General features: G+C 41.4%; 2 protein-coding genes and 1 long non-coding RNA gene across 3 annotated transcripts in view; 1 reads left to right on the top strand and 2 right to left on the bottom strand.

The window, feature by feature from the left end:
• The window catches only part of dnhd1 (dynein heavy chain domain 1), a 56,596-nt gene extending 52,823 nt beyond the window's left edge, over positions 1 to 3,773 (bottom strand). The window contains exons 1-3 of the mRNA XM_061983852.1: positions 3,021 to 3,773; positions 2,745 to 2,951; positions 2,474 to 2,683 (exon numbers count right to left, since the gene is read on the bottom strand). Of these exons, the coding sequence (XP_061839836.1) occupies positions 2,474 to 2,683; positions 2,745 to 2,951; positions 3,021 to 3,355 (752 nt within the window). The 5' untranslated portion in view covers positions 3,356 to 3,773. The remainder of the gene's footprint in view (positions 1 to 2,473; positions 2,684 to 2,744; positions 2,952 to 3,020) is intronic.
• A 362-nt stretch (positions 3,774 to 4,135) lies between these two features.
• LOC140679816 (uncharacterized) overlaps positions 4,136 to 26,711 on the top strand; it is a 73,954-nt gene continuing 51,378 nt past the window's right edge. The window contains exon 1 of the long non-coding RNA XR_012051165.1: positions 4,136 to 4,367. This is a non-coding gene — a long non-coding RNA (uncharacterized lncRNA). The remainder of the gene's footprint in view (positions 4,368 to 26,711) is intronic.
• Positions 5,220 to 26,711, bottom strand: part of LOC133622128 (extracellular serine/threonine protein kinase FAM20C-like) — a 30,056-nt gene continuing 8,564 nt past the window's right edge. Inside the window, exons 2-8 of the mRNA XM_061984676.2 lie at positions 26,180 to 26,623; positions 25,874 to 26,043; positions 18,349 to 18,427; positions 10,895 to 10,987; positions 10,643 to 10,758; positions 6,952 to 7,132; positions 5,220 to 6,875 (exon numbers count right to left, since the gene is read on the bottom strand). Coding sequence (XP_061840660.2) covers positions 6,749 to 6,875; positions 6,952 to 7,132; positions 10,643 to 10,758; positions 10,895 to 10,987; positions 18,349 to 18,427; positions 25,874 to 26,043; positions 26,180 to 26,623 — 1,210 coding nt within the window. The 3' untranslated portion in view covers positions 5,220 to 6,748. The remainder of the gene's footprint in view (positions 6,876 to 6,951; positions 7,133 to 10,642; positions 10,759 to 10,894; positions 10,988 to 18,348; positions 18,428 to 25,873; positions 26,044 to 26,179; positions 26,624 to 26,711) is intronic.

Genomic DNA, 26,711 nt, shown 5'->3' with positions numbered 1-26,711 from the left:
GGGATGGTGTTCTGCTGGCCCCACTATGGACTGGACTCTTACTATTATGTTGGCTCCACTATGGACTGGACTCTCACAATATTATGTCAGACCCACTCGACATCCATTGCTTTCGGTCTCCCCTAGAGGGGGGGGGGGGGGGGGGGGGGGGGTTACCCACATATGCGGTCCTCTCCAAGGTTTCTCATAGTCATTCACATCGACGTCCCACTGGGGTGAGTTTTTCCTTGCCCGTATGTGGGCTTTGTACCGAGGATGTCGTTGTGGCTTGTGCAGCCCTTTGAGACACTTGTGATTTAGGGCTATATAAATAAAGATTGATTGATTGATTGATTGACTTTGTCACAGTATCCACATGTGGCAGGCTCTTAACAGATACTCATACATCAGATATCGCAGATAACTAAAGTGAGTAAATGTTTATGAAGGAAAGTTCAAATGTAGGTGTTCTGCTCTTTATAGTCTGCAATAAGCCAATATTTACGTGAGCTTATTTTTGTGTTGTCACGGCGTGCAGTTGGTCTGAGGAAGCCCATTTTCATTCGGCTAGGAAATCCCACAACCAGTTGCACTCTTGATAGGCGAAGAGAGGTATGTTAATTAAGAATAGTAGTGAAGTGAAGTGAATTATATTTATATAGCGCTTTTCTCTAGTGACTCTTTTACATAGTGAAACCCAATATCTAAGTTACATTTAAACCAGTGTGGGTGGGACTGGGAGCAGGTGGGTAAAGTGTCTTGCCCAAGGACACAACGGCAGTGACTTGGATGGCAGAAGCGGGGATCGAACCTGGAACCCTCAAGTTGCTGGCACAGCCACACTACCAACCGAGCTATGACCGCCATATAGTGGCGTGTCATTTATTTATTTCACGGTGAAAATATGTGCCTGTGTGTTAGTGAGGTCAATTTGTTTTTCTGCTTATGTTACGATGTGATTTTCTTTTCTTTTGTTTTAGTTTCACGGTATAACAGTGGTGTGCCGTCAGGGCCAGCAAGGCCTTCTCTGCTGGCCTAACATAACCAGAAATCAAAATCATAATTAAAGATACAATTATTTTTTTATTTACTTTCCCTAAATATCTAAACGTATTCATATTCTCTTCATGTCATATTAACCTAATTACAGTGCTGTTGTTTTTAGTTTTAGTTCGTATCCAATCAGAATTCAGCTAGCTTATGTTGCCATGCTGTAGGAAATCTGCCAGAGGCCTTCAGAATCAATAATGCGGGCGTCCGTGCACTGTAAGCGATCGGAGACATACAGTTATAGACAGTTGCGATAGCCAATCAGATCACGAGTTGTTGTCACTAAGGCCTTCTAGATTGCCTCACGTTGAACTTAACGTTTAAGCGTCCTGTGATTGGATACTCATCAGGACCATTAGCGGATGAATTTGAGAACACATACAGTTGATAGAGAGTTGCGATAGCCAATCAGATCACAAGTTGTTGACAGTAGCCTATCCAAGTAGCCTGATGTTAACGAGACTGTGATTGGATATTCACTTGTCACTCCAAAGTGAGTATCCATCACAAGTTTCAATTTAGTGGGAAGCGGGAAGTGTTGCGCCGTAGCCAGACCGAGATAGCAGAGAAAAAGAACACAACTTTGATTAGGTGGCAAATATATATTTGCAAGGCCATTTTCAAGAAGAATATTTAAAGAGAAACTACATCTTGTGAGACGATGTCGGCTAACCCCGGAAGTTAGTTTAGCTGTTCTGACAATGAAATGGGGAACGGCGTTGAATAGGTCCTACTAACTGTGTTCAAATATTCATTTTTTTCACTTTTAATGTTTTTTGCAATTTTAATTTTGACAGTACCACGTAAGATGTTTTAATTGCTGATGCGTTTTAATTGATTTTTAAATGCGCCAGAAAAAAATAGGTTTTGTATAATGCTGATGTGATCCAATGCCCAGTAGGACGTAAATGTGTTTCTGTATAGTATTTCTCCAGCAATGGTCATGTGACGACATCAACTATGGTATTTTGAGAGGTAATCTTTGAAGTTGGACATCACTGAAGGCCTAGGTGGGAAATGCATGGCCCGCCACTGCTGTACAACAAGGTATGTATCAAAGACCAAGTGAGAACTAAAAATTGTACCCGTCAAACTCAACGCTGGTGCTTATTGACGCCAATGGCTGCTACACGAGGTTCCACTGTATTTTCCCTCTTCAGTGTTACAGTCCACTAGAATCATTTGGTGGATGTGCCAATTATAACCCACTTGAGGAAAAATGTGCATTATTCCCTCCTACAGATTTGGAGTGGAACTGTATCCCACGACACCAACATGTTTGGACATGGCAGAGGCAAGGGCTCCACTGCCTGCAACTTCAACAATTTGATATTTGAATATTGCGTATGAGTAAAAATACAGGAAAATACATGAAAATTATGCTAAAAAAGGATAAAGCAACAATAAAATCTTAAGGATATTTGGCAGATATTTTTCCGAGTACCTCTGTGCTGCCGTTTCATCGGCCGTCGTGACAGAGATGTCAGCGCATGATAGGGAAGACTTGGCTCTAGGTTTTTCCGTCCATTTTATCTCTGTGATTCCTCTCCGGGATCCTGCGAGACGAGGGCTGCTACAGGAGATACTCGGAGCGATAGAGGGAAGATTGAGCAAATCTCTTCTTACAACTCTTGAGTCGTCTTCTTCAATAAAACTGAAACAAAAAAAAGGTGAATCATGATGGGAATGTGAATGTATGTCAATGTGAGATGTACCTCTGTGCCGCTGCCTCATCAGCAGTTGAAGCAGGGATGTCTGTGCACGATGCCGAGGTCTTCCTTGGTTTTTCTTTGCATTTTGTCTCTGGGGTGGCGTTTAGTGAGTCTATTCTTGCTGGAGGACGAGGACTTTCAGAATGCACGATGGCAGGAAGACTGAATAAGTGCCTTATGGTGACTCTGGATTCATTTGTTTTTGTAAAACTAAAAGAATGATTAAAATACATATGAATAAAGCACATTTTTCAAAATCAGATGTTTTGAGTGATATACCTCTGTGCTGCTGCTTCATAAGTAGTTGCATCGGAATTGTCCGTGCATGATTGTACAGAAGCTCTTGATCGAAGCCTTTTAATAAATGTTGTCTCAGTGAGGACTTTCCCTGATCCTGCTCGAGTCGTAAGACTGTCTGTGTCAGAGGGGACGCCATTAACAATGGCAGAGGGATCAAAAAGGCTCCTGCGCAACGAGGACTCCGGATGGCAATACGGCACAGGCCACAGTTGCGGCAAAGTGGCTTGACTGCTGGCAACCACAGAAGAGGGGTCTTTTTTCTTTCGCTTAAAGGTTGGCTTTCCACTGTCTGCTGTGCGCCTCAGAGGATCCATGGTGGTGTGACTGTGACTTTGGTTGGGAAGTGGCAGTGAACATGCTGCAGTAATGTCAGCAAAACTCACAACATGTGTCGTGATGGTGTACTATGCACATTTCCCCTGATCTTCTAAAGGAAAAGCACATTCATTAGTGTTTAACATTAGTCCCCAATATGCATCATTAAGGTGTACATATTACCAATGTTGGCATTACTTTGTTTAATTGCTTATGTTAACATACAATCTGTTGCATTGAAGCATATTATATTAGGACTATACCACCAGCGTCAGTAGGTGCAAATATTTTTAATGGTATAGTTTAGACTAGTCTCCAATACATATAAGCAACATGAGGGCCAATAAAACCTTAAAAGTATTCAATTTAGTTAATGTAGGCCCAACTTCACGCATTTACGATTAAAATAAATCAATTAGTTTCCACAAATGTAGCAATAAAGTGGTTATGTAACATTCAGTTAATAATTGAGTAAAATGCTGTGATTTATATGCTCACATAGTGTTTGGGTGACTATGATATAAAAAGGAATCTAACTAAATAACCATTTAAAATGACTTTTAAAGACAACATTGTTTTACAAAAAGCTTACCTAGCTAAAAGTGTGTTAGCTGGTTAGCTAACACTTAGCCCTGTGACGTCACTACCATAGTAAAATAAATCAACTTACCGGTTTTAAAAACAGCTTTTTTTGTGTATACACGCGGCGTGCTTCAAATGAGCGAAAGTCGTCGTTCGTGTGGTTTATTTAAATGTATACACGTCACGAAAGCGTTCTCGCTGCTCCCCTCGAAGTGAAAAGTTGAAGGGCTTTTCGTGTTACCTGCTCTGCGGTTGCTGTTGGCAACACGCGCAACTCGGAATTCCGGAGCTGTTCTCTTGACCATGAACGTCACTTTATGACGCCATGAGCTTTGCTCTTGGACTTTTGCACCTCGGACAGCTTCTCGTTTTGGATGTAGAGCAACGGGACAAAACAAAACAGAAAGGCCACCAAGAGGACAACAATCAGTGAGTTCGGTCATATATGACTCCTGTTTACAAAGTTACTTACCTGCCGTTTGCTTTTTACTTTATATGTGTAAGTCATTCCACCATATGTTAAAGGCCAGTTTCAAAATCAAGCATGTTCCCAATAGAAGGCCTCAGCATGGCTTGGCTGTAGACGACCACAATGTATACCACTGGGCATTTACTGGGGTTTCTCATAAATCCCAATATTCTACACCACAGAGGTAGGGAACCTATGGCTCTCTAGCCAGATGTGGCTCTTTTGATGACTGCATCTGGCTCTCAGATAAATCTTAGCTGACATTGCTTAACACGATAAGTAATGAATAAATACGCTGGTAATCACAGTGTTAAAAATAACGTTCAAAATATAAAACATTCTCATGCATTTCAATCCATCCATCCGTTTTCTACCGCACCTGTTCAAGAAGTCGCATTAATGGTAAGAAGTATTTTATTTATTATTGGTTAGCTTCAGCATAACAATGTAATTAAAAAGAATGAGAGACTTATTATACTCTAAAATGTTGGTCTTACTTAAAAATGCACGCATTTCGTTGTATTCAGTGTTATAAAATATTACATGGCTCTCACGGAAATACATTTTTTTAAATATTTGGCTTTTATGGCTCTCTCAGCCAAAAAGGTTCCAGATCCCTGCTCAACACTAACAGATGAAAGCCTGAGAGTTTAGTTGTTCTACCAAGAGGGTTTAGGTATAAAGAGACTTATTTAACCTTTGAACACCAATTGATTGCTCTCTAAACCAGTGTTTTTCAACCACTGTGCCGCGGTGTGCCGTAGAATAGTATAGAAATGAGTAAGGAGACCCACTCCAAAATACCGCCTGACAGAACTTTACATAAAACTGTTACCAAATTTTGTGCAAATAAATGACATGCATTAAGGTCAAATGTTTAAAAATGTTCCTGGATGACATTCTGACAATACAATTTCATTTGGGTACAAATATTGAGGTATTTTCTAAAGCATTTTTTAAATTACGCACGCGAGTACTAACCACCTGTGAAGTATCATTCCCCAAATTCCAAAATGGGAATAATCTGATTTTAAATAGTAATCATTTAACAGCCGTAGTTTTATTTATTTCTTTTTCTTTTTAAATTTCATGATCCCCTTTCTTGCAAAGTTTTTACAGTTATGCTTACACTTTGTTTTTACCCTCACTGACACCCATAACTGAACATTTAACCTGAGGCACTGTATTTTTGGCCAAACGGTCATCAAAAATACCCCTATTTTGTGTCTTTGCTCCTGAAAAGAAATTAGGGGTTATTTTGCCAAAAAAAAGGGCATGAACACAAAATATATTAGTATAGATAAAAATGTTTGAAGTTTTTTAATCACACATTTATTTGACCGTTTTGGGATGAAAGGCTTGAAAGTGTTCTCTGGTGTCATAAAGCAGTGTTTTTCAACCAGTGTGCCTCGGCGCACACTAGCGCCGTGAGATACAGTCTGGTGTGCCGTGGGAGATTATATAGTTTCACCTATTTGGTTTAAAAATATTTTTTGCAAAGCAGTAATTATAATCCGCAAATAATGTGCCGTTGTTGAGTGTCGGTGCTGTCTAGAGCTCGGCAGAGTAACCATGTTATTCTCCTCAATATCAGTAGGTGGAAGCTGGTAGCTAATTGCTTTGTAGATGTCGGGATGGTTTGTCGTGATCACATGTGCAGACGACAGTGGGAGGCGGCGTGCAGGTAAAAAGGTATCTAATGCTCAAACCAAAAATAAACAAAAGGTGAGTGCCCCTAAGAAAAGGCATTAAAGCTTAGGGATGGCTATGTAGAACGAAACAAAAACTGAACTGGCGACAAAGTAAACAAAAACAGAATGCTGGACGACAGCAAAGACTTACAGCATGTGGAGCAGACGGCGTCCACAATGACATCACAATGAACAATGTCCACACAAAAAAAGATAGCAACAACTTAAATATTCTTGATTGCTAAAACAAAGCAGGTGCGGGGAATGGCGCTCAAAGGAAGACATGAAACTGCAACAGGAAAATACCAAAAAACAGGAAAATCCACCAAAATAGGAGCGCAAGACAAGAACTAAAACACTACGCACGGGAGCACAACCAAAAAAGTCAAAATAAGTCACGGCATGATGTGACAGTACACCTACTTTGAGACAATAGCTATAGTGATGCATAGTTGGTTATGGATAAAATTCATAGCCAACAATTACGACAACGACTTTTTATTGTCTACTGAGTTTCATTTCTTAATGATTTCTGCTGGTGGTGTGCCTCCGGATTTTTTCAATGAAAAATATGCGCCTTGGCTCAAAAAAGGTTGAAAAACACTGTCACAAAATACTGTGACCCTCCTTCTTTGACTCAGTTTGTATTATCAAAATATGAACTTACTCATCAGGAAGTCCAGTATGACCAGGTCCATAAAATCCACCAGTCTGGTACCTTTGTCGTATGGACCTGTCTTTTTGATGGTGGAGCAGTAGTCCGGTTCTGTCTCCCATCTTAAAAAGTACATTGTTTGTCACACAAAGCACACGCCTTTTTGTCGTGCTACGGTACAACAATGCAGCCACTCACTTTGCTAGTTTACTGCGGCTGTAGGAGCGTCTCCAGGGGGACCTCCAGCTCCTCCGGGTTGCCAGGGAGAGGTCGGGCAGCATAAGGGCCAAGGAGGCCTCCAGGTTCCTGGGCCGGCCACAGATAGCATGCTCTGTTGAACAGTAGTAAGAGCACCGGCCGTAGAAGCACACGTTTCCCACTAGGGGGAGCCGCAAGAGCACACAGAGGAGAAATAAAGTGCTGAGTGAACATGCAAATAACAAACTCCATCAGTAGTCCACAACACCATGTTTCTAGTTTTTCTGTCAAACCACTGAGGAGTCTTTATTTGTGGTAGTCAGAGCCAAAAATATTGGTAATTGGTTGAGGATTTACCTTGGTATTAAAAAAGTATCTATAGTGGCACATCGGTTTATATTAGTTATCCGTTGCAGTACGTCCAACGAAGACCGAATCTGGGCAACTTTTCTCCTAAAAAAAATGATGTAATTCTAACCTAAATAGGTATTATTAATTAATCAGGGCGCGGGATCTTTCTGTGTGGAGTTTGCATGTTCTACCCGTGACTGCGTGGGGTACGCCGGCTTCCTCCCACCTCCAAAGACATGCACCTGGGTATAGGTTGATTGGCAACACTAAATTGACCCTATTGTGTGAATGTGAGTGTGAATGTTGTCTGTCTATCTGTGTTGGCCCTGTGATGAGGTGGAGACTTGTCCTGGGTGTACCCCGCCTTATGCCCGAATGCAGCTGAGATAGGCTCCAGCACCCCCCGCGACCCTGTAAGGCAGTGGTCCCCAACCTTTTTGTAGCTGCGGACCGGTCAACGCTTGAAAATTTGTCCCACGGACCGGGGGGGGGGGGGGGGGGGGGGGGGGGTGTTTTTTTGTTTTTGTTTTGTTTTTTTGTTTTTCATAAAGAAATACAATCATGTGTGCTTACGGACTGTATCCCTGCAGACTGTATTGATCTATATTGATATATAATGTATGTTTTTTATGGTGATTTAATAAAACATTTAAATGTATTTCTTTATTTTTTTTATTTCTTGTGCGGCCCGGTACCAATCGGTCCATGGACCGGTACCGGGCCGTGGCCCGGTGGTTGGGGACCACTGCTGTAAGGTACAAGTGGTAGAAAATGGATGGATGGATGCGGAAAACAATGTAAAATATATAGCAATGGATATCCATCCATCCATTTTCTACCGCTTATTCCCTTTGGGGTTGCGGGGGGCGCTGGAGCCTATCTCAGCTACAATCGGGCGGAAGGCGGTGTACACCCTGGACAAGTCGCCACCTCATCGCAGGGCCAACACAGATAGACACACAACATTCACACTCACATCCACACACTATGGCCAATTTAGTGTTGCCAATGAACTTATCCCCAGGTGCATGTCTTTGGAAGGTGGAGGAAGCCGGAGTACAAACCCACGCAGTCACGGGGAGAACATGCAAACTCCACACAGAAAGATCCCAAGCCCGGGATTGAACCCAAGACTACTCAGGACCTTCGTATTGTGAGGCAGATGCACTAACCCCTCTGCCACCGAGCTGCCCCTAGCAATGGATAAATAAACATAATTTTACCTTCACTATAAACTGTTGTTGGTGAAGATTTGATAGTGTTTCACACCTTCTTTATCACAGTGTGCTGGCATTGCAACTTTCTTTGGTGGTGGTTTATTTCAAAAATCAGCCACAGATTGGCTCCACAAAGGGTGGAAATATGTGTTTGGGCGTTTGATTCCACAAAATAATATGCAGGAAACTAGTTTGCTAATTGCAATCCTTGGCCGTATGAAAACCAAGGCAAAATTTGGCAAAACGTTTTTTTGAAAACTAAGGTACCACTGTATCCAAGTCACCTCAAGATCAATACAAACATCTTTAATGCCATTGTGGAAAGCTCTAGATTAGATCAGGAATATTAAAATAAATTGTTTTGGGGGCATATTTTATAGAAAGCTAAGGACCGCTGGCCAGAATTCTCCCTTCATTATTCTTATTTTGTGTATTGCGAAGAACCACTGTCTTCTATATTGGACATTTGATTTTGGTCTGTTAATTTTGTCAGAATTACAGGAACACTCTGCTGTTTTTAAGGACCTTCTGCAAAAAAGCTAGTTAAAGAACCATCTCTATGACAGCACTTTGTGTTTTTAAGTATCTGCTGCAGTTTTTTTTCATTGAACTCGCAGGCCAACAGTTGAATAGCCTAAAATGTAACCTATACTACTTTTTTACTAAATAAGTTTTCCAACTTAAGTAAATAAGCTACAACAACACCTTAGTTACATTAATCACATTACGGGAAAAAAAACATTTGTACCAGCCAAAAAGGAGAGGACTCAAAGGGACGCCTCGAGGAATGCTTCAGTTATGTAAATAACAAGTTTGGACCTCAGTGTTCTATGTTTGCTAGCAAGGTTAAATGTCGACACAAGGATATTCCAATGTGTTTACAGTGGTCCAAGGTCCACTACACAAAGAGAGTACTCTAGTGTTTTAAGGAATTTGCTGCAAAAATGCTTGTCTCGAAATTTTCAACTGAATTCAGTGGCCAGTGTGGTGTCATTCCTAGGCTGGAATTGGCCCCCAGGCTACCAGTTGAATAGCCCTGCTCTGAGTAGTTCCTTTAAACTTTCAATTTAAAATTACAAAACAACAAACTTCTCCCTGCACACAACACATAAGGAATTTACAGCATTAGCTTGCCTGGATTTTGTTATTTTAAATAACTGCCGTCACATTTTCGGTAGAATGTTGTTTTCTTGTCAGCTCATTGCCCTGAAAAGTATTTTTCAATAGCCCCAATTAGAAAGCGTATTAACGTAGAGAAGGTGAGGCCTTTAATCCCAGGAACACCATACCTACCGCCAAGCATGATGGTGGTAGTATTATGCTCTGGGCCTGTTTTGCTGCCAATGGAACTGGTGCTTTACAGAGAGTAAATGGGACAATAAAAAAGGAGGATTACCTCCAAATTCTTCAGGACAACCTAAAATCATTAGCCTGGAGGTTGGGTCTTGGGCGCAGTTGTGTGTTCCAACAGGACAATGACCCCAAACACACGTCAAAAGTGGTAAAGGAATGGCTAAATCCAGCTAGAATGAAGGTTTTAGAATGGCCTTCCCAAAGTCCTGACTTAAACGTGTGGACAATGCTGAAGAAACAAGCCCATGTCAGAAAACCAACAAGTTTAGCTGAACTGCACCAATTTTGTCAAGAGGAGTGGTCAACAATTCAACCAGAAGCTTGTGGATGGCTACCAAAAGCGCCTTATTGCAGTGAAACTTGCCAAGGGACATGTAACCAAATATTAACATTGCTTTATGTATACTTTTGACCCCGCAGATTTGGTCACATTTTCAGTAGACCCATAATAAATTCATAAAAGAACCAAACCTTATGAATGTTTTTTGTGACAAGTATGTGCTCCAATCACTCTATCCCAAAAAAATAAGAGTTGTAGAAATAATTGGAAACTCAAGACAGCCATGACATATTATTACCACTTTTGACCACGACTGTATATGTCAACCTGTTCTGTTCCCTGTAGTTGTGTGCCACGAACAAGTATTTTGTCACTTCGACAGACCTGACCACAAGCGTTGTATATAAAGTTGTCTGGCACAGTTCCCAAATATTGTAGTCTGTATTGCCATATTAACATTGCTCTATGTGGTGTTGAAAGCAAAAAATACCGGGAGAGTTAAAGAACGTCCTGGCCAGCTTGAGATCAGTGGTGATGTTTTTGATCTCTTTGACCACATCCACTTGCCTCCCGACGGCAGGAGGGACTCTCCTGTAACCCAAAATCCTGCAGAGAATAGACGAGATGAAGTGACAGAAAAGATTAGGGGATTTGTGATGAAATGACAGTGTAGGCATTGTTACATGTTAACACGCCACTGTGCATTTTGACCTTTTCATTCATTTTCATTTGTCCTTTGTACCTGTCCAAGTGAAAGGCTGCGATTTCAGCGTTGTGTCGCTCGAAATCGGAGAAGTAGTAGAGGTTGTAGTCGGTTTCGTCTTCTCTCTGCTGCCTGCAAGCACAGAAAATAAATACTGTAGGTCAAATTTGGGTAAAACTTTTTTTTTTTCTGTTGCCAAAGCATCCATCCATCCATCCATCTTCTTCCGCTTATCCTAGGTCAGGTCGCGGGGGCAGCAGCCTAAGCAGGGAAGCCCAGACTTCCCTCTCCCCAGCCACTTCGTCCAGCTCCTCCCGGGGGATCCCGAGGCGTTCCCAGGCCAGCCGGGAGACATAGTCTTCCCAACGTGTCCTGGGTCTTCCCCGTGGCCTCCTACCGGTCGGACGTGCCCTAAACACCTCCCGAGGGAGGCGAGTGGGTGGCATCCTGACCAGATGCCCGAACCACCTCATCTGGCTCCTCTCGATGTGGAGGAGCAGCGGCTTTACTTTGAGCTCCCCCCGGATGACAGAGCTTCTCACCCTATCTCTAAGGGAGAGCCCTGCCACCCGGCGGAGGAAACTCATTTCGGCCGCTTGTACCCGTGATCTTGTCCTTTCGGTCATAACCCAAAGCTCATGACCATAGGTGAAGATGGGAACGTAGATCGACCGGTAAATTGAGAGCTTTGCCTTCCGTCTCAGCTCCTTCTTCACCACAACGGATCGATACAGCGTCCGCATTACTGAAGATGCCGCACCGATGCGCCTGTCGATCTCACGATCCACTCTTCCCTCACTCGTGAACAAGACTCCGAGGTACTTGAACTCCTCCACTTAAACATAAGTTTAAGTGGAGGAGTTCAAAGCATACTGTCGAAAATACAACTGAATTTGTATCTTTGGTTGTCCAAAGACCAATATTTTTGCTACCAGTACCAAAATGTATTTCAATACTAATAAAGGGGACCACAAAAAAATCATTATTGGCTTCATTTTAACAAATCTTATGATACATGAAACATGTTTCTTATTGCAATCAAATAATAATTTTGGCGTTAAATAAGGCAAGGCAAGTTCATTTATAGAGCATAATTCGTACACAAGAAAATTCAAAGTGCTATACAGAAAATTAAAAGGCAAAAATAGGCAGAAAATACAATCATAAAAACAATCTGAATGTATTAACTAATTAATTATTTATTAATCTATTATTTATTAAATTTACAATCAATCAAAGAGTGTGGATACAATACTTTCAGTTGAAATATGCACAATTAAGTCAGTGTGTTCAGCCTGGATTTGAACATTGCCAACCTTGAGGCCCGTCTCACATCTTAAGGAAGACATTCCAGATTTTAGAAGCATAAAACAAACTACATTTCACCATGTTTGGTCCTGACTCTAGGCACCAGCAGGAGACCACTCTGTGAAGTTCTCAGAGCTTGAGATGGTTTATATGGCTCTATCTAACATGTCAGATGTACAAAACCCAAAACCAGTGAAGTTGGCACGTCGTGTAAATCGTAAATACAAACTGAATACATCCATCCATCCATTTTCTACCGCTTGTCCCTTTTGGGGTCGCGGGGGGTGCTGGAGCCTATCTCAGCTGCATTCGGGCGGAAGGCGGGGTACACCCTGGACAAGTCGCCACCTAATTGCAGGGCCAACACAGATAGACAGACAACATTCACACTCACATTCACACACTAGGGCCAATTTAGTGTTGCTAATCAACCTATCCCCAGGTGCATGTCTTTGGAGGTGGGAGGAAGCTGGAGTACCCGGAGGGAACCCACGCAGTACCTGGGAGAACATGCAAACTCCACACAGAAAGATCCCAAGCCCGGGATTGAACTCAGGACTACTCAGGACCTTGCAAATCCTTTTCAACCTATATTCAATAGAATACACTGCAAAGACTTAACGTTCGAACTGGTAAACGTTGTTATTTTTTTCAAATATTAGCTTATTTGGAATTTGATGCCTTCAACATGTTTCAAAAAAGCTGGCACAAGTGGCAAAAAAGACTGAGAAAGTTGAGGAATGCTCATCAAACACTTATTTGGAACAACCCACAGGTGAACAGACTAATTGGGAACAGGTGGGTGCCATGATAACTTATAAAAGCAGCTTCCATGAAATGCTCAGTCATTCACAAACAAGGATGGGGCGAGGGTCACCACTTTGTGAACAAATGTGTGAGCAAATTGTCGAACATTTTAAGGACAGCATTTCTCAATGAGCTATTGCAATCTACGGGCCGTAATAACATCAAAAGGTTCAGGGAATCTGGATAAATCACTGCACGTAAGCGACAAGGCCGAAAACCAACATTGAATGCCCGTGACCTTCGATCACTCAAGCGGTACTGCATCAAAAAGTGACATCAGTGTGTAAAGGATATCACCACATGGGCTCAGGAACACTTCAGAAAACCATTGTCAGTAACTGTAGTTGGTCGCTACATCTGTAAGTGCAAGTTAAAACTCTACTGTGCAAAGCGAAAGCCATCAACAACACTCATCTTGGATGGACTGATGCAAAGTGGAAAAAGGGTTCTGTGGTCTGACGAGTCCACATTTGAAATTGTTTTAACTGTAATGACAGACAGGTCGAAGAAAACACAGAAATGATCTGATAAAGCAGCATCGATAATCAACAGTGTGGCCTCTGCTGTGGGTGGGCTTGTTTACATGGTGAGTTAGACCAAAAATTTTAAGGACAGCACTAAGTTCTTTAGCATGCCTGTCATTGGCTACATCTACATGCGCATTTATGTCCCTTGTGATGATTAAACAGTCAAAGTCTGTGTACACAACTGAAAGTAATTCCATAACACCATCAATAAATGAATTTGAATTCTATGGTGGTTTTTAGATAGTTATATATATGGATGGTTGTTTCATCTCAATTTTGAATGACACATACTCAAATGACATGGGAGGAGTTCGGGGAAGCCATGGAAAACGACTTCCGGACGGCTTCGAAGCAATTCTGGACCACCATCCGCCGCCTCAGGAGGGGAAAGCAGTGCACTATCAACACCGTGTATGGCGAGGATGGTGTTCTGCTGACCTCGACTGCGGATGTTGTGGATCGGTGGAGGGAATACTTCGAAGACCTCCTCAATCCCACCAACACGTCTTCCTATGAGGAAGCAGTGCCTGGGGAGTCTGTGGTGGGCTCTCCTATTTCTGGGGCTGAGGTTGCTGAGGTAGTTAAAAAGCTCCTCGGTGGCAAGGCCCCAGGGGTAGATGAGATCCGCCCGGAGTTCCTTAAGGCTCTGGATGCTGTGGGGATGTCTTGGTTGACAAGACTCTGCAGCATCGCGTGGACATCGGGGGCGGTACCTCTGGATTGGCAGACCGGGGTGGTGGTTCCTCTCTTTAAGAAGGGGAACCGGAGGGTGTGCTCTAACTATCGTGGGATCACACTCCTCAGCCTTCCCGGTAAGGTCTATTCAGGTGTACTGGAGAGGAGGCTACGCCGGATAGTTGAACCTCAGATTCAGGAGGAACAATGTGGTTTTCGTCCTGGTCGTGGAACTGTGGACCAGCTCTATACTCTCGGCAGGGTCCTTGAGGGTGCATGGGAGTTTGCCCAACCAGTCTACATGTGTTTTGTGGACTTGGAGAAGGCATTCGACCGTGTCCCTCGGGAAGTCCTGTGGGGAGTGCTCAGAGAGTATGGGGTAATCGGACTGTCTGATTGTGGCAGTCCGCTCCCTGTATGCTCAGTGCCAGAGCTTGGTCCGCATTGCCGGCAGTAAGTCGGACACGTTTCCAGTGAGGGTTGGACTCCGCCAAGGCTGCCCTTTGTCACCGATTCTGTTCATAACTTTTATGGACAGAATTTCTAGGCGCAGTCAAGGCGTTGAGGGGATCTGGTTTGGTGGCTGCAGGATTAGGGCTCTGCTTTTTGCAGATGATGTGGTCCTGATGGCTTCATCTGGCCAGGATCTTCAGCTCTCACTGGATCGGTTCGCAGCCGAGTGTGAAGCGACTGGGATGAGAATCAGCACCTCCAAGTCCGAGTCCATGGTTCTCGCCCGGAAAAGGGTGGAGTGCCATCTCCGGGTTGGGGAGGAGATCTTGCCCCAAGTGGAGGAGTTCAAGTACCTCGGAGTCTTGTTCACGAGTGAGGGAAGAGTGGATCGTGAGATCGACAGGCGGATCGGTGCGGCGTCTTCAGTAATGCGGACGCTGTATCGATCCGTTGTGGTGAAGAAGGAGCTGAGACGGAAGGCAAAGCTCTCAATTTACCGGTCGATCTACGTTCCCATCCTCACCTATGGTCATGAGCTTTGGGTTATGACCGAAAGGACAAGATCACGGGTACAAGCGGCCGAAATGAGTTTCCTCCGCCGGGTGGCGGGGCTCTCCCTTAGAGATAGGGTGAGAAGCTCTGTCATCCGGGGGGAGCTCAAAGTAAAGCCGCTGCTCCTCCACATCGAGAGGAGCCAGATGAGGTGGTTCGGGCATCTGGTCAGGATGCCACCCGAACGCCTCCCTAGAGAGGTGTTTAGGGCACGTCCGACCGGTAGGAGGCCGCGGGGAAGACCCAGGACACGTTGGGAAGACTATGTCTCCCGGCTGGCCTGGGAACGCCTCGGGGTCCCACAGGAAGAGCTGGACGAAGTGGCTGGGGAGAGGGAAGTCTGGGCTTCCCTGCTTAGGCTGCTTCCCCCGCGACCCGACCTCGGATAAGCGGAAGAAGATGGATGGATGGATGGACATACTCAAATGATCAAAAACAAAACTGACAATTTGTGTGTGCTGATATTTTGCCTGAATGTGGCACAAATACCCCTCTGGTTTTGTTGTGTCTCAAACAAATAGTTAAAGTGAGGTGGGCTAGTTTCAATCAGAACTTCATTTGCTGTGTTTATGTGGAGCCATGTCTCAGTTAAAAACATAAAATCGGGATTGTAAGAGGAAATATAATTATTACTTCAAAATTATTTATTACTTAAAGATCGGACATTGTGCACTGAATGTTTGAGATTAGCTAGAGTTACCCTGGACATTGTATTCTTCAAAGGAATGTGGATTACATTTCTCTGATCAGATAATCTAACTGTCCTTTAACTAATCAATGTGCTTTGATAGTTATTGTTTTAGAAGAGAGCCCTTTCTTATTGGGTCTCTGGTTGTTGTGATGTTTATCAGAGACGTTTTGCATCCTAGTCAACAGCTTTGATGCTGTTGGGGGAATAACAGCTACGGGCACCGCTGGCAGGGCCAGGTTGGGGCATCTTTGGTTAGTCGAATAGGCTAAGGAGGAAGAGGGGCGCGATATTTTTTTGATGAAGGACTCCTTGATCGTGCCATGTCCGGAGTAAGGGGAATCATTTTAATCCCTGATTTCACCAAGCCCTCAAGATGGTCAGGAAGTCTCATGGGTGACGGTGGAGAGGAGAAAGATAGTGAAGCATCTCTGGAGGGTGTATATGCAGCAGGTGGGATCCATGGTTTTGGTGCGGGCCGTAATTATGGTGGTGATGAGTTTACTGCATCAGAATCCTGTATTCGAGATACAGGAGATGCTGTTGTGTTTGCTGTGGCTGAGTCCTTTGCTGAGTTCCAAGGTGGTAGCAGAGGAGGAGTTCTTCTTCCGCTCCCTTTCTCTCTTCTCTGTGGCAGCACATGATCCGGTCCAGGCCTATTCCGATGCCTAATGGAGGAGGTTATCCGTCGGTCGTCTCATTCCACCTCTGTTCAGGTTCAAAGTCTTTCCTCTGAAACAGATCCTCTCTTTGACCAGAAGAGATTTAAATTGTCAATGAAATGGAGTTCTCTGGACTCACAGACTTTGGACAGCCATGTATCTAGCTGAAGCAGCCTGCTGAATTTGTATATCCTTCTGTCAATGCTTGGAAGAGGTCCAGTGATAAATATAGATATTTCCACTTTATCAACACTCTCAAAGTTTATTAAAGTCTTTCCTCAGGATTTCAGACTTTTGGTTTCTGACGTCCACGGCATCCACATGCACAATCAGCTGTTTGATTCCTTGATGTTTTGCCAAGACCTCAGGTAGCTGCTTTGTGATGTCTGACACGGTGGCACTTGGAAAGCTGCTTGTAACCATTCTGTTTATGTTTATGTTAGATATGGCGCTGTTTACTTTATCCCAGGTGATCGGCCATGGATACCAACTTTCTGACTTGGTTTTGCATTAGCACCAAGTCCATTACAGGTGTCTTTACAGAGTCTTGGAAAAGACAATCTGGAATCCCTTATTACCACTGGGAGTGTCTCATGAAGTCCTTTTAAGCTTTCAAGTGAAAATAATCCTTGCTTTTAGCGCACACATTTCTTGTTGATATTTCAAACGGCTTTCACGGAGAGCCATTGTATTGGTTACACCTTCAGTTATGTTGAGAGGGTTGTTGTATTTGACTTTTCAGATGGATTGTAAAAAGCATAAAAAAATACAAAATTACTTAATTAAAAGCATAAAAATGAGTGTTTTGGTTCACTTGAAAGAAAAGGAATAAACTTATATCCAAGACTTGTATGATGATTTGAAAGCAAATAAAGCAGCAAGCAAACCGAAAATCGTTTGTATGTACGTGACCGTCGTTCCTGACAATTTACGGCGCTATTCGCTAATCCTCAAGGTAAATGTTGTCTTCCTTGAGGCAAAATACTACCGCTTTGGTTCACTGGCGCCGCTAAAATCAACCAAAACTAAAAGTTCTTAGATTGGGCTTTAAATGCTAATATGAATACAAGAGACATTAACGTCTTTCCCCATTTTATAAACGACACACCCCAATCTAAACTTATATAAACACATTACTGTCAGAGCAACTAAGATATTCAATTGTGCACTACAAGCTGTGCGCTCTTAGCACAGATGATCGATATAAGTATATACTCGGAGGAATATGTGTTTTTACGATGTGTTCAAGGACCGCTGAACAGAGTAAGACACCACAACGCCCGCCAGAACACTAATCAGTGAAGCATAAGAAAGAAACAAAATAGTAAAAATAACATGCAAAATAGTTGGCTTTCTAACAGTAGGTCTATTTATTTTAGTTATTTAAAAATATATATTTTAGTGTGTGTATAAGAATGTGTACTTTTTGGGTACATTGGACAATATCACTACGATAATGATAACCGTAATAATTGTGGTCACAATAAACGTGATATTAAATTTTTATATCGTTGTATTCCGAGTTGCTACTTGGTCAACTGTGGTATTGTTTTTAACGTTCCACTTTTTTTTTTCTTATTTACAATACAGTTTGTATACTCATTATGTATTTAGTTTAATTTTACGCATTATGCCCCCGCATTGTCATTACGTCTTAACAGCAGAGTGCATCATGTTTTTTTTCCCCAAGACATATCTGTTTCACACTTAGATAAGACTGTTCAGGTGCACTCAAGCAAAGCATCGAAAAACCCTAAAACTGAATAAAATGTTGAATAAAAAAATGTAAGGTTATATCTCCATTTTACCGAATCAACATACTTCATGGGTTTGAACATGGCCTTCCCATAGTTGGGAAATGACATCACCAGCTTCAGTTGTGTACCTCCGGTCTTCTGCACTGAAAAACAAGAAGATGTTATTAAAATAGAAACACAGTGCGAGTGCTTTTTCTCCCCAGCGCAACACCTCACAGGGTGCAATGGTGAAAAATAAATGCGTCATCACCGAGATCTGACGCACACCTTGCTAACCTGACCTTTACATGATCAAATGTGATTGTTGAGAGTACAGACAAGCCTTATGTGTGTCAGTGTTCAGATCTGTGTGAAACAGTAACCCTTAATTGTCTTTTTACACGTGACTTTTGCGACACTTGTGCCGTGGCAAATGTTAGTGATGAGAAATTGTAATATGGTTTTACATCCCTGTTATTGTGGCCAACATGATCACAGTTATCATTATTATTACAGTATTGTTGAATGTGCTCAAAATGTACTTATGCACACAGTAAAATATTTTAACCAAGTTGTATTTAAAATAAATAAAAACTCACACGTTACTTATATTGTTCTATTATTGCGTTTTTAGATATGTGTATCTTCTGTTTTAATTTGTAAAGGTTTTAGAGTGCTTGATATTAAAGGCACAATGGGTGTTGTTTGTAATGGGGAAGGGCGTCAATTTATAGTCATGTTAACATTAAAGATACTGTAGCTAAGGATAACAGTGTACTAGCTGCTTCTTCTGGTAAAGAAAAGTATTCCCGTGAATTTTTCAAAGTGAGGATATCCCAGTTTTACAATAATTAAAATTTGAAACGGTAATACTAATTGTCAGGAATTTTATCACGGTAAATCAATATGATGGTGACTGTACATCCCTCGCCTGTGCGCAGCGATCCATACTGATAGCATATTTATTATAATAGACAAACCACGTTCTGTATATTTTTTTAGAAATACTTTGAGTTAACATTCAATAACTTTATGATCATACACAATGAAGTCTCACACAGATGATCTTAAGTTGTTTTTACAAGTTTAAAGAAATATTTTTCTTCCAAATTAAGACTTGTTTTGTTGACTTGTGCATACTTGCCAACCCTCCCGGATTTTCCGGGAGACTCCCGAAATTCAGCGCCTCTCCCGAAAACCTCCCGGGACAAATTTTCTCCCGAAAATCTCCCGAAATTCAGGCGGAGCTGGAGGCCACGCCTCCTCCAGCTCCATGCGGACCTGAGTGACGTGTTGACAGCCTGTTCTCACGTCCGCTTTCCCACCATATAAACAGCTAATGATCGAGGGCGAGTTCTTGGTTTCTTATGTGTGTTTATTGTTAGGCAGTTTCATTAACGTCCTCCCAGCGCGGTAACAACACACAACAACAGCAGTCAAGTTTGCGTCCCCGTAAAGCAGTTCGTCTGCCGTAAACAGCAATGTTGTGACACTTTTAAACAGGACAATACTGCCATCTACTGTACATGCATATGTGACCCACCCATAATGTGTCACATTTTTGTGTTGATTTATTTATTTTATTTTATTTTGTGGTTTGAATTCGTTTTTGGAGCTGTCATTACAGATTTATCAGTATTCACATTGGTCAGTAGGGGGCAGTAGGGCGTTTCTTCCCAATTGAATGCTATCACCTGCAGACCGGAAGTGTCTTGTCATTCTGATGAGAGCAACCAGTCTGTGAACAATTGAAACGTCCTGTGTGCTTTTTCCGCCTGTATAACAGGTTAGTTTTGGTGAATCAACTCACTGAATAATATCCATGCGATCTTTATAAGTTTAAGTACACATTCTGATGGTGGAGCCTAACTCTAAAGTGTTTGTGAGTTGTAGTTTGTATTTGTGAATGAATCCAGTGCACAGCTGCAGTAATCAATACAAAAAGGCGACGTGAGTGCGCAATGTTTATATAGGATTTTCTGATCCTAATTCAGACTCCCAAATTAGAGCTCCGGTTTTCTTATTGATTTTATAATGTATATTCGTATAATGTGTGTGTTCTGAAATAGTGACAGAGAATAGAACAAGGATGGACAATTCAACCCTTAACTCAACAATTAGTAGATGTGTGTTGTGTGTCTAAATGTGTAAATAAATGAACACTGAAATTCAAGTATTTCTTTTATTTATTTATATATATATATATATATATATGTATACATATATATATATATATACATATATATATATATATATATATATATATATGTATGTATATATAATGTAATAAAAAATATATATATATATATATATATATATATATATATATATATATATATAGCTAGAATTCACTGAAAGTCAAGTATTTCTTATATATATATATATCTTAACCACGCCCCCACCCCACCCCCGACCACGCCCCCCACCTCCCGAAATCGGAGGTCTCAAGGTTGGCAAGTATGGACTTGTGGCATTATTAACATGAAACCTACAATCAATCTGATTCTATTTTTGAGACCCAGAGTGTATGATAATAAAGTTCTGAAGACAGACACACAGATCTGATTACACACACAGATTGAGATACTGTTTTCTCAGTCTACCAACTTCTTGTGGTCTACATCTGAGTCAGTGCTAGAAGAACTGGAATACCACGTACGCATTCAATCGCTTTATAACCAATTTATTAAGGCCTGTTAGAGATTAGAGTAATTTTGGTATCATTTCAAAACATACTGATCAAAACATACTGCTGTAACCCAGGTGTGCTGAAAACTGTGACAGTTCAGATTAGATAGATTAGGATCATCTAACTGAAGTGTTTTGATGCTGCTTGCGTCATACTGACTCCGTGTTGGAAAGTGTCAGCTATTCTACGCAATCGTGCCCTTCGTTCTGACCTTGCCCTCTCTTGACACCCGAACACCCTTACTAAGCTTGCATTTCCACTGCAGGGTGTGAAGACCGGTAACAGATTTCAGAAGGTTGGGGCTAATTACATGTGGGGCAACTAATAGACCGCAGCAACTGCACCAAAAAAAACAATCAGTATCAACCCAACCAAAGGCTACTGCAAAGTACCAACGCAACCGAGGCTACTGAAAAATGTGACGAATGGGTTGGATATTTTAGGACCCTTCACAATAAAAATGATGCGCTTGTTGAGGCCTCTTGACACGGGTAGCAAGAATCAGAGTGGAATCTGTATTTGGAAAGTGTCACTCCTAAACTGCGAGTGTCAGCTATTATACACGGCCCTGCTCTCTATTCTTCCCTTGCCCTCCCAGGACACCTCAACCTTTTCGACCTTTATTGTGCTGGCTTTGCTCAGCTTATTTTGATAAAAAGTACTTTTAAGTAAGGAAGTCAGTGTTGATTGCAATGGGTTGGGGTAAGATGACATATTGCCTAAAATCTATGTTGCAATATACAGTATATCACAATAAATTATTCGTCAAATTAATTTGTAATAGAGCCATTTCAAAACAGGTTATACTGTAGGTTAAAAAAGCTCCTCCTTTGGCTGCTGACATTAGTGTCATTTATTTATTCATTTATATTATATATTTTATTATATTATATATAATAAATAAATTAATATATATTATATATACTGTATATATATTATTTATTCATTTATATATATATATATATATATATGTGTATATATATGTATATATATATATATATATATATATATGTATATATATATATATATATATATATATATATATATATATATATATATACGTATATATATATGTGTATATACGTATATGTGTATATGTGTATATATATATATATATGTGTATATATATATACATGTGTGTATATATATATGTATATATATTTTTATATATATATATATATGTGTGTATATACTCGGGCTGCAACTAACAACTAATTTGCTAATCGATTAATCTGTTGATTATTACTTCGATCAATCGATTAATAATCGGATAAAAGAGACAAACTACATTTCTATCCTTTCCAGTATTTTATTGAAAAAAAACAGCATACTGGCACCATACTTATTTTTGATTATTGTTTCTCAGCTGTTTGTAAATGTTGCAGTTTATAAATAAAGGTTTATAAAAAATAAAATTTAAAAAAAGTAGCCTCTGCGCATGCATATAGCGTATATCCAACGAATCCATGACTAAATTAATCGCCAACTATTTTTATATTCGATTTAATTGATTAGTTGTTGCAGCCCTAGTATATACATATACACACATATGTATATATACATATATAAATATGGGCTTTGGAGCCCCTGCCTCAAAATAAAAGAATGTTTGCCTTGGTGCCCCTCCAACTTGCCTTGGTGCCCTAAAATATGAGCCTTCCTTTAAGGCAACACTTGACTTGACCTTAAAAAGTTAGAATTCAAGGCCTGTACTCGTGTTTAGAGACGTTACTTTTGTCCCTTGATGTCCGCGATGAAAGAGGCGAGCTGCAGCGAGCATAACGTCACACTTGCTTAGCGCTGCTGCTTCAGTTGGACTTTTTCTCCGTAAAAGCCACCACCAGTCATCTTTTAATATTTGTATTTCTGGGATACATGAAAGGGGAACTGCACTTTTTTGGAATGTTGCCTATCATTCACAATCCTTATGTAAGACAAGAACACATATGTTATTCTGTCTTTTATGCATTCCATCCATCCATTCATTTTCTACCGCTTGTCCCTTATGGGGTCGCGGGGGGGTGCTGAGCCTATCTCAGCTGCATGTGATAAAAAGTCCGCCTACAATGGAGCCTATGGGAGTCGCTCTATTTTGCCAACAAAGCCCTTAAAGCAGCACTAAGTAACTTTTCAACCTTCTAAAAATATTTTTATACTTTTTGGGATGATATATGGACTTAACAACTAGTTAATTGACACCTATGTCATGGCCTGAGGGGGTCTGTATAGCTTTCACTAGGACTAAGCAATTTTAAGGAGGTTGGCAGGGACTAGAGGTGGGAATCTTTGGGCACCTCTCGATTCGATTACGATTCAGGAGCTACGATTCGAATACAGTTTGTCTTTGTTAGCGCTTATCAAAACAATATCACTAATACTTGGTTAATATTTAAGTCACAAAATGTAAATGAAATATTGTTGGCGCTTTTTGGATGGGTTTTTTTATGAATACAGGACCGCCCATTGGCTCTACTGTAAGCTGACTTTATTTACGAGTTAGAATGCATTTAAAAAAAGACATCTTTAATCATATCTTTTGCGAAGATTGTGAGCGATAGGCAAAATTCCAAAAAAGTGCAGTTCCCCTTTAAAGTACCAGTTGAGTGGAAAAACAAGTTGCCTCTATATTGAAGCTATTATCAAATATGTCTGATTTATGGCACCAAAAGACTTCCAAAGTTTGCGAATAAATAGATATGATCAAACATCCCGAACCATTGTGGGAGATAATGATGAAGCCAGTCACGTGATCGCATGACGTCACACTAGGAACCAAAGATCCCTACCTTATCAACAACAATGCTAATCATGCAGACTTTGTGAGAGCCAACAAATATTACTTTGGGAAAAAAATCATGATCCAGGACCTTATATTTTTGAGCCCGAACACAAAGAGGATGAGCAATAAGTTTTAGAAGCCGAGTGATGGATGCAGTTTCATTGTGACACTAGCATCCGCAGCATTGCTCGGTACTAAACATAAAAACTAATAACAAACCAGAATATAACAAACACTTACTGTAATGTTTCCATTCTCGCTGGGATGTCGACCGACGGGATGCTCACATAAGAATGATGAAGAATTAATCGCAATCCTCACTAAGGGTTCAAAAAAAGTTCCTGCAGGAAGCGTCTTGTGAGGTCTATTTCGCCATCTCGGGGGATGTGAAAGTCGACCATTGGTCTACTACCAGGTGAGAACTGCATGAATTATAATCTAGAATGCATGAATTATAATCTAGAATGTACTTTTAGCAAGCTTGAGACAAAGCAGAAGCGGCTGTCGGCTCAGTGTGTCAACAATAGCAGTGTAAGCTAGCATTAGCCCCCTCCTATCAAGGTGCCGCTAAAATAGTCCGTCTGCGTTAGCGCTTATAACAATATCACTCATATTTGGTTCATTTTCAGGTCACGACATGTAAATAGAATATTGTTGGCAGTTTCTGGATGTTTTAGAGCGAGTACAATGAGCGTAACATAGGACCCTCGATCTGTTGAATCAACTGTTGGCTATTTATTTACCATTTCGAATGCATAAAAAAAGCAAAACATATGTGTCCTGGTCTTACATAAGGATTGTGAATGATAAACATCTCTTTCCAATTTTTGCGTGATTCCAGTATGACTGATCTGATAACATTGGCAGAGTGCAGAAGTGTTACTACTGGGATATAGCCAAAGGTATTCAGAGTGCGGTAATCAAAATGGCTGACTGAATTTGTGGCATTGTCACATTCTTTGCGGATTGGATTCTAAATACAATGAAATGGTTAAATGGATACAATGAAACACAAATAAGGATATAAACTCAACTTGTTTATCCACTTTACTGTACTGGTACTTTAAAGTTAAGTCCACATCGCAAACATGTGGACTACGCTCCAGACAATTGCATGCATCTTCTTTGGGTCATCACAACATCAAGTTTCAGCAGCGGTGTTTTTGATCCTATTACGGTGGCCGAGTTTCCGGTACATCACTTGTCAATAGTGCACATTTATTAGGCTACATATATATATACATTCATACTGTAACAATCTGCGGGTGGTAATGTTTTATGTTTGTTTGGTTTTGATTTGATATAAATTTTTCCCATGACTGCGAACACACCGTCCGTGCCTGGAAGCAGATTGGTGGAGAATAAGGAAATGTTTTGTTTCTGGGGATGCACAGAGACTAAAATGTTTGCACGAGAGGTCAAATCTGTTGGATTTGTGCCGTTTGTTAGCATTAGATTGGCAATAAAAATTAAAAATAGCCTCAGACTTTGTGCGACTTCTTCTGGCGGCTACAACACATTATTTAAATTTAATTTGTTTTCATATACAAACTCTTGTTTACAATGTGTGGCGGCAATGAATTTGCCGTGGCGGTGCGCCACATTCAGTTACGTTAAGGGGAAACCCTCATTAAGGTGTACCAAGCACTTATTTTGTTTTGTTACTTAACTTTCAAGCCATTTAAGTGGTTAGCACATCTTCTTTATCTCCTCCCCTGTTTTTCTCTCTTACTCTTTTACATCACATTTACATCACATGTTTAGCTATTGTCTTCCAGTGACAATAATACTTGTAAGAAATGTAGTTTATTTTCCACCAGGGAGGCGAGGATTAGTAACTTAGTTAAGCGACTCCACGCCAACTCTGCCAGGTTTGTGAATTAAGTTTATGGCTGCAGTTCAAGTGCTCTGACTGTGCAAAGTAATATGTGAAAAGTAATATGTGCAGAGTAATATATGCAGAGTAATATCGCCCTCCATTGGACAGTTTTGTAACTATACCCCATTTAGTTCAGCTTTATCATCATATACGTAATTGTAATGTGAGCCAGGGCGGGCCGCCCGACACAAGTAAATGATTGCATTTGAAACATTGGAAGTAACTCTGACGCTCCATTCACTTGACTGCATCTTGTGTTGCACCTGCACTAACGATGTGGTGAGTGGCCAGCTGCTCGACCACGGAGTCAATGTTGGGGTCCTGATGGGGGTAGAGTTGCCAACGAGAGATGCCGAGGTGAAAGCGCAGCCAGGGGGGATGGCTGTTGCTGCTGCTGTTCCAGTGGTCGTAGCCTTCTTGGCTCGCGCTCACCCTGTAAAGAAAGGAGCTATGCTTCAACCACCCGTAGGTTGCAACGGTAGAATGGCAAGTTTTATGCCTGATTTTCCGGAAGGTGTGAGCAACAGGAAGAAATGCTCAGACAACTATTTTACTGTGTGACTACTGACCACATCTGGGAGCTCCTTTCAGACTTCCGCTTTGGTTTGACCCTCAGCAGCCAGTCATCTTCATGCATGGCTGTGGTGGGGACATCGTAAAGAGGGTGATCAAACAACGCACCCAGTTTCGACAGGCCGGCCGCCAGTTGTTCAGCCAGGGGTGCTTTCACCGGCGCGATTCCTTCACTTTTCCCCGACAGGAGTTTGTTACGAGGCGTTCCAACACGATTCTCGGTAGAGGTTGGTGATATGGTCGGACCACCGATACCCGTAGAGGAGCCGCTTTTGTTTACCAGACGTTTCAATACGTGTGTCCATGGGGTTAGCGGGGGGTCACAGGGCTGACGGTACAAGGAAAGTGAGACAAGCGCCAGGAGAAGGTGCAGGAAAATGGAGATGAGTGCCAATGACAGACAGATTGTCCTGGAGCGACGGCACATTCGCCACATCATCCTTTAGGGAAGGAGGAAGGAAGTTAAATGAAGGCTGAAGGGAGGTAGCAAGGGGACAGAAAGTTGTTTTTCAAGGACAGAAAGTAAGA

The sequence above is a fragment of the Nerophis lumbriciformis genome, linkage group LG25, assembly GCF_033978685.3.
Source record: "Nerophis lumbriciformis linkage group LG25, RoL_Nlum_v2.1, whole genome shotgun sequence".
NCBI lineage: Eukaryota > Metazoa > Chordata > Actinopteri > Syngnathiformes > Syngnathidae > Nerophis > Nerophis lumbriciformis.
Note: the sequence above shows the minus strand (reverse complement) of the source record. Positions and strands in the feature narration are given on the sequence as shown.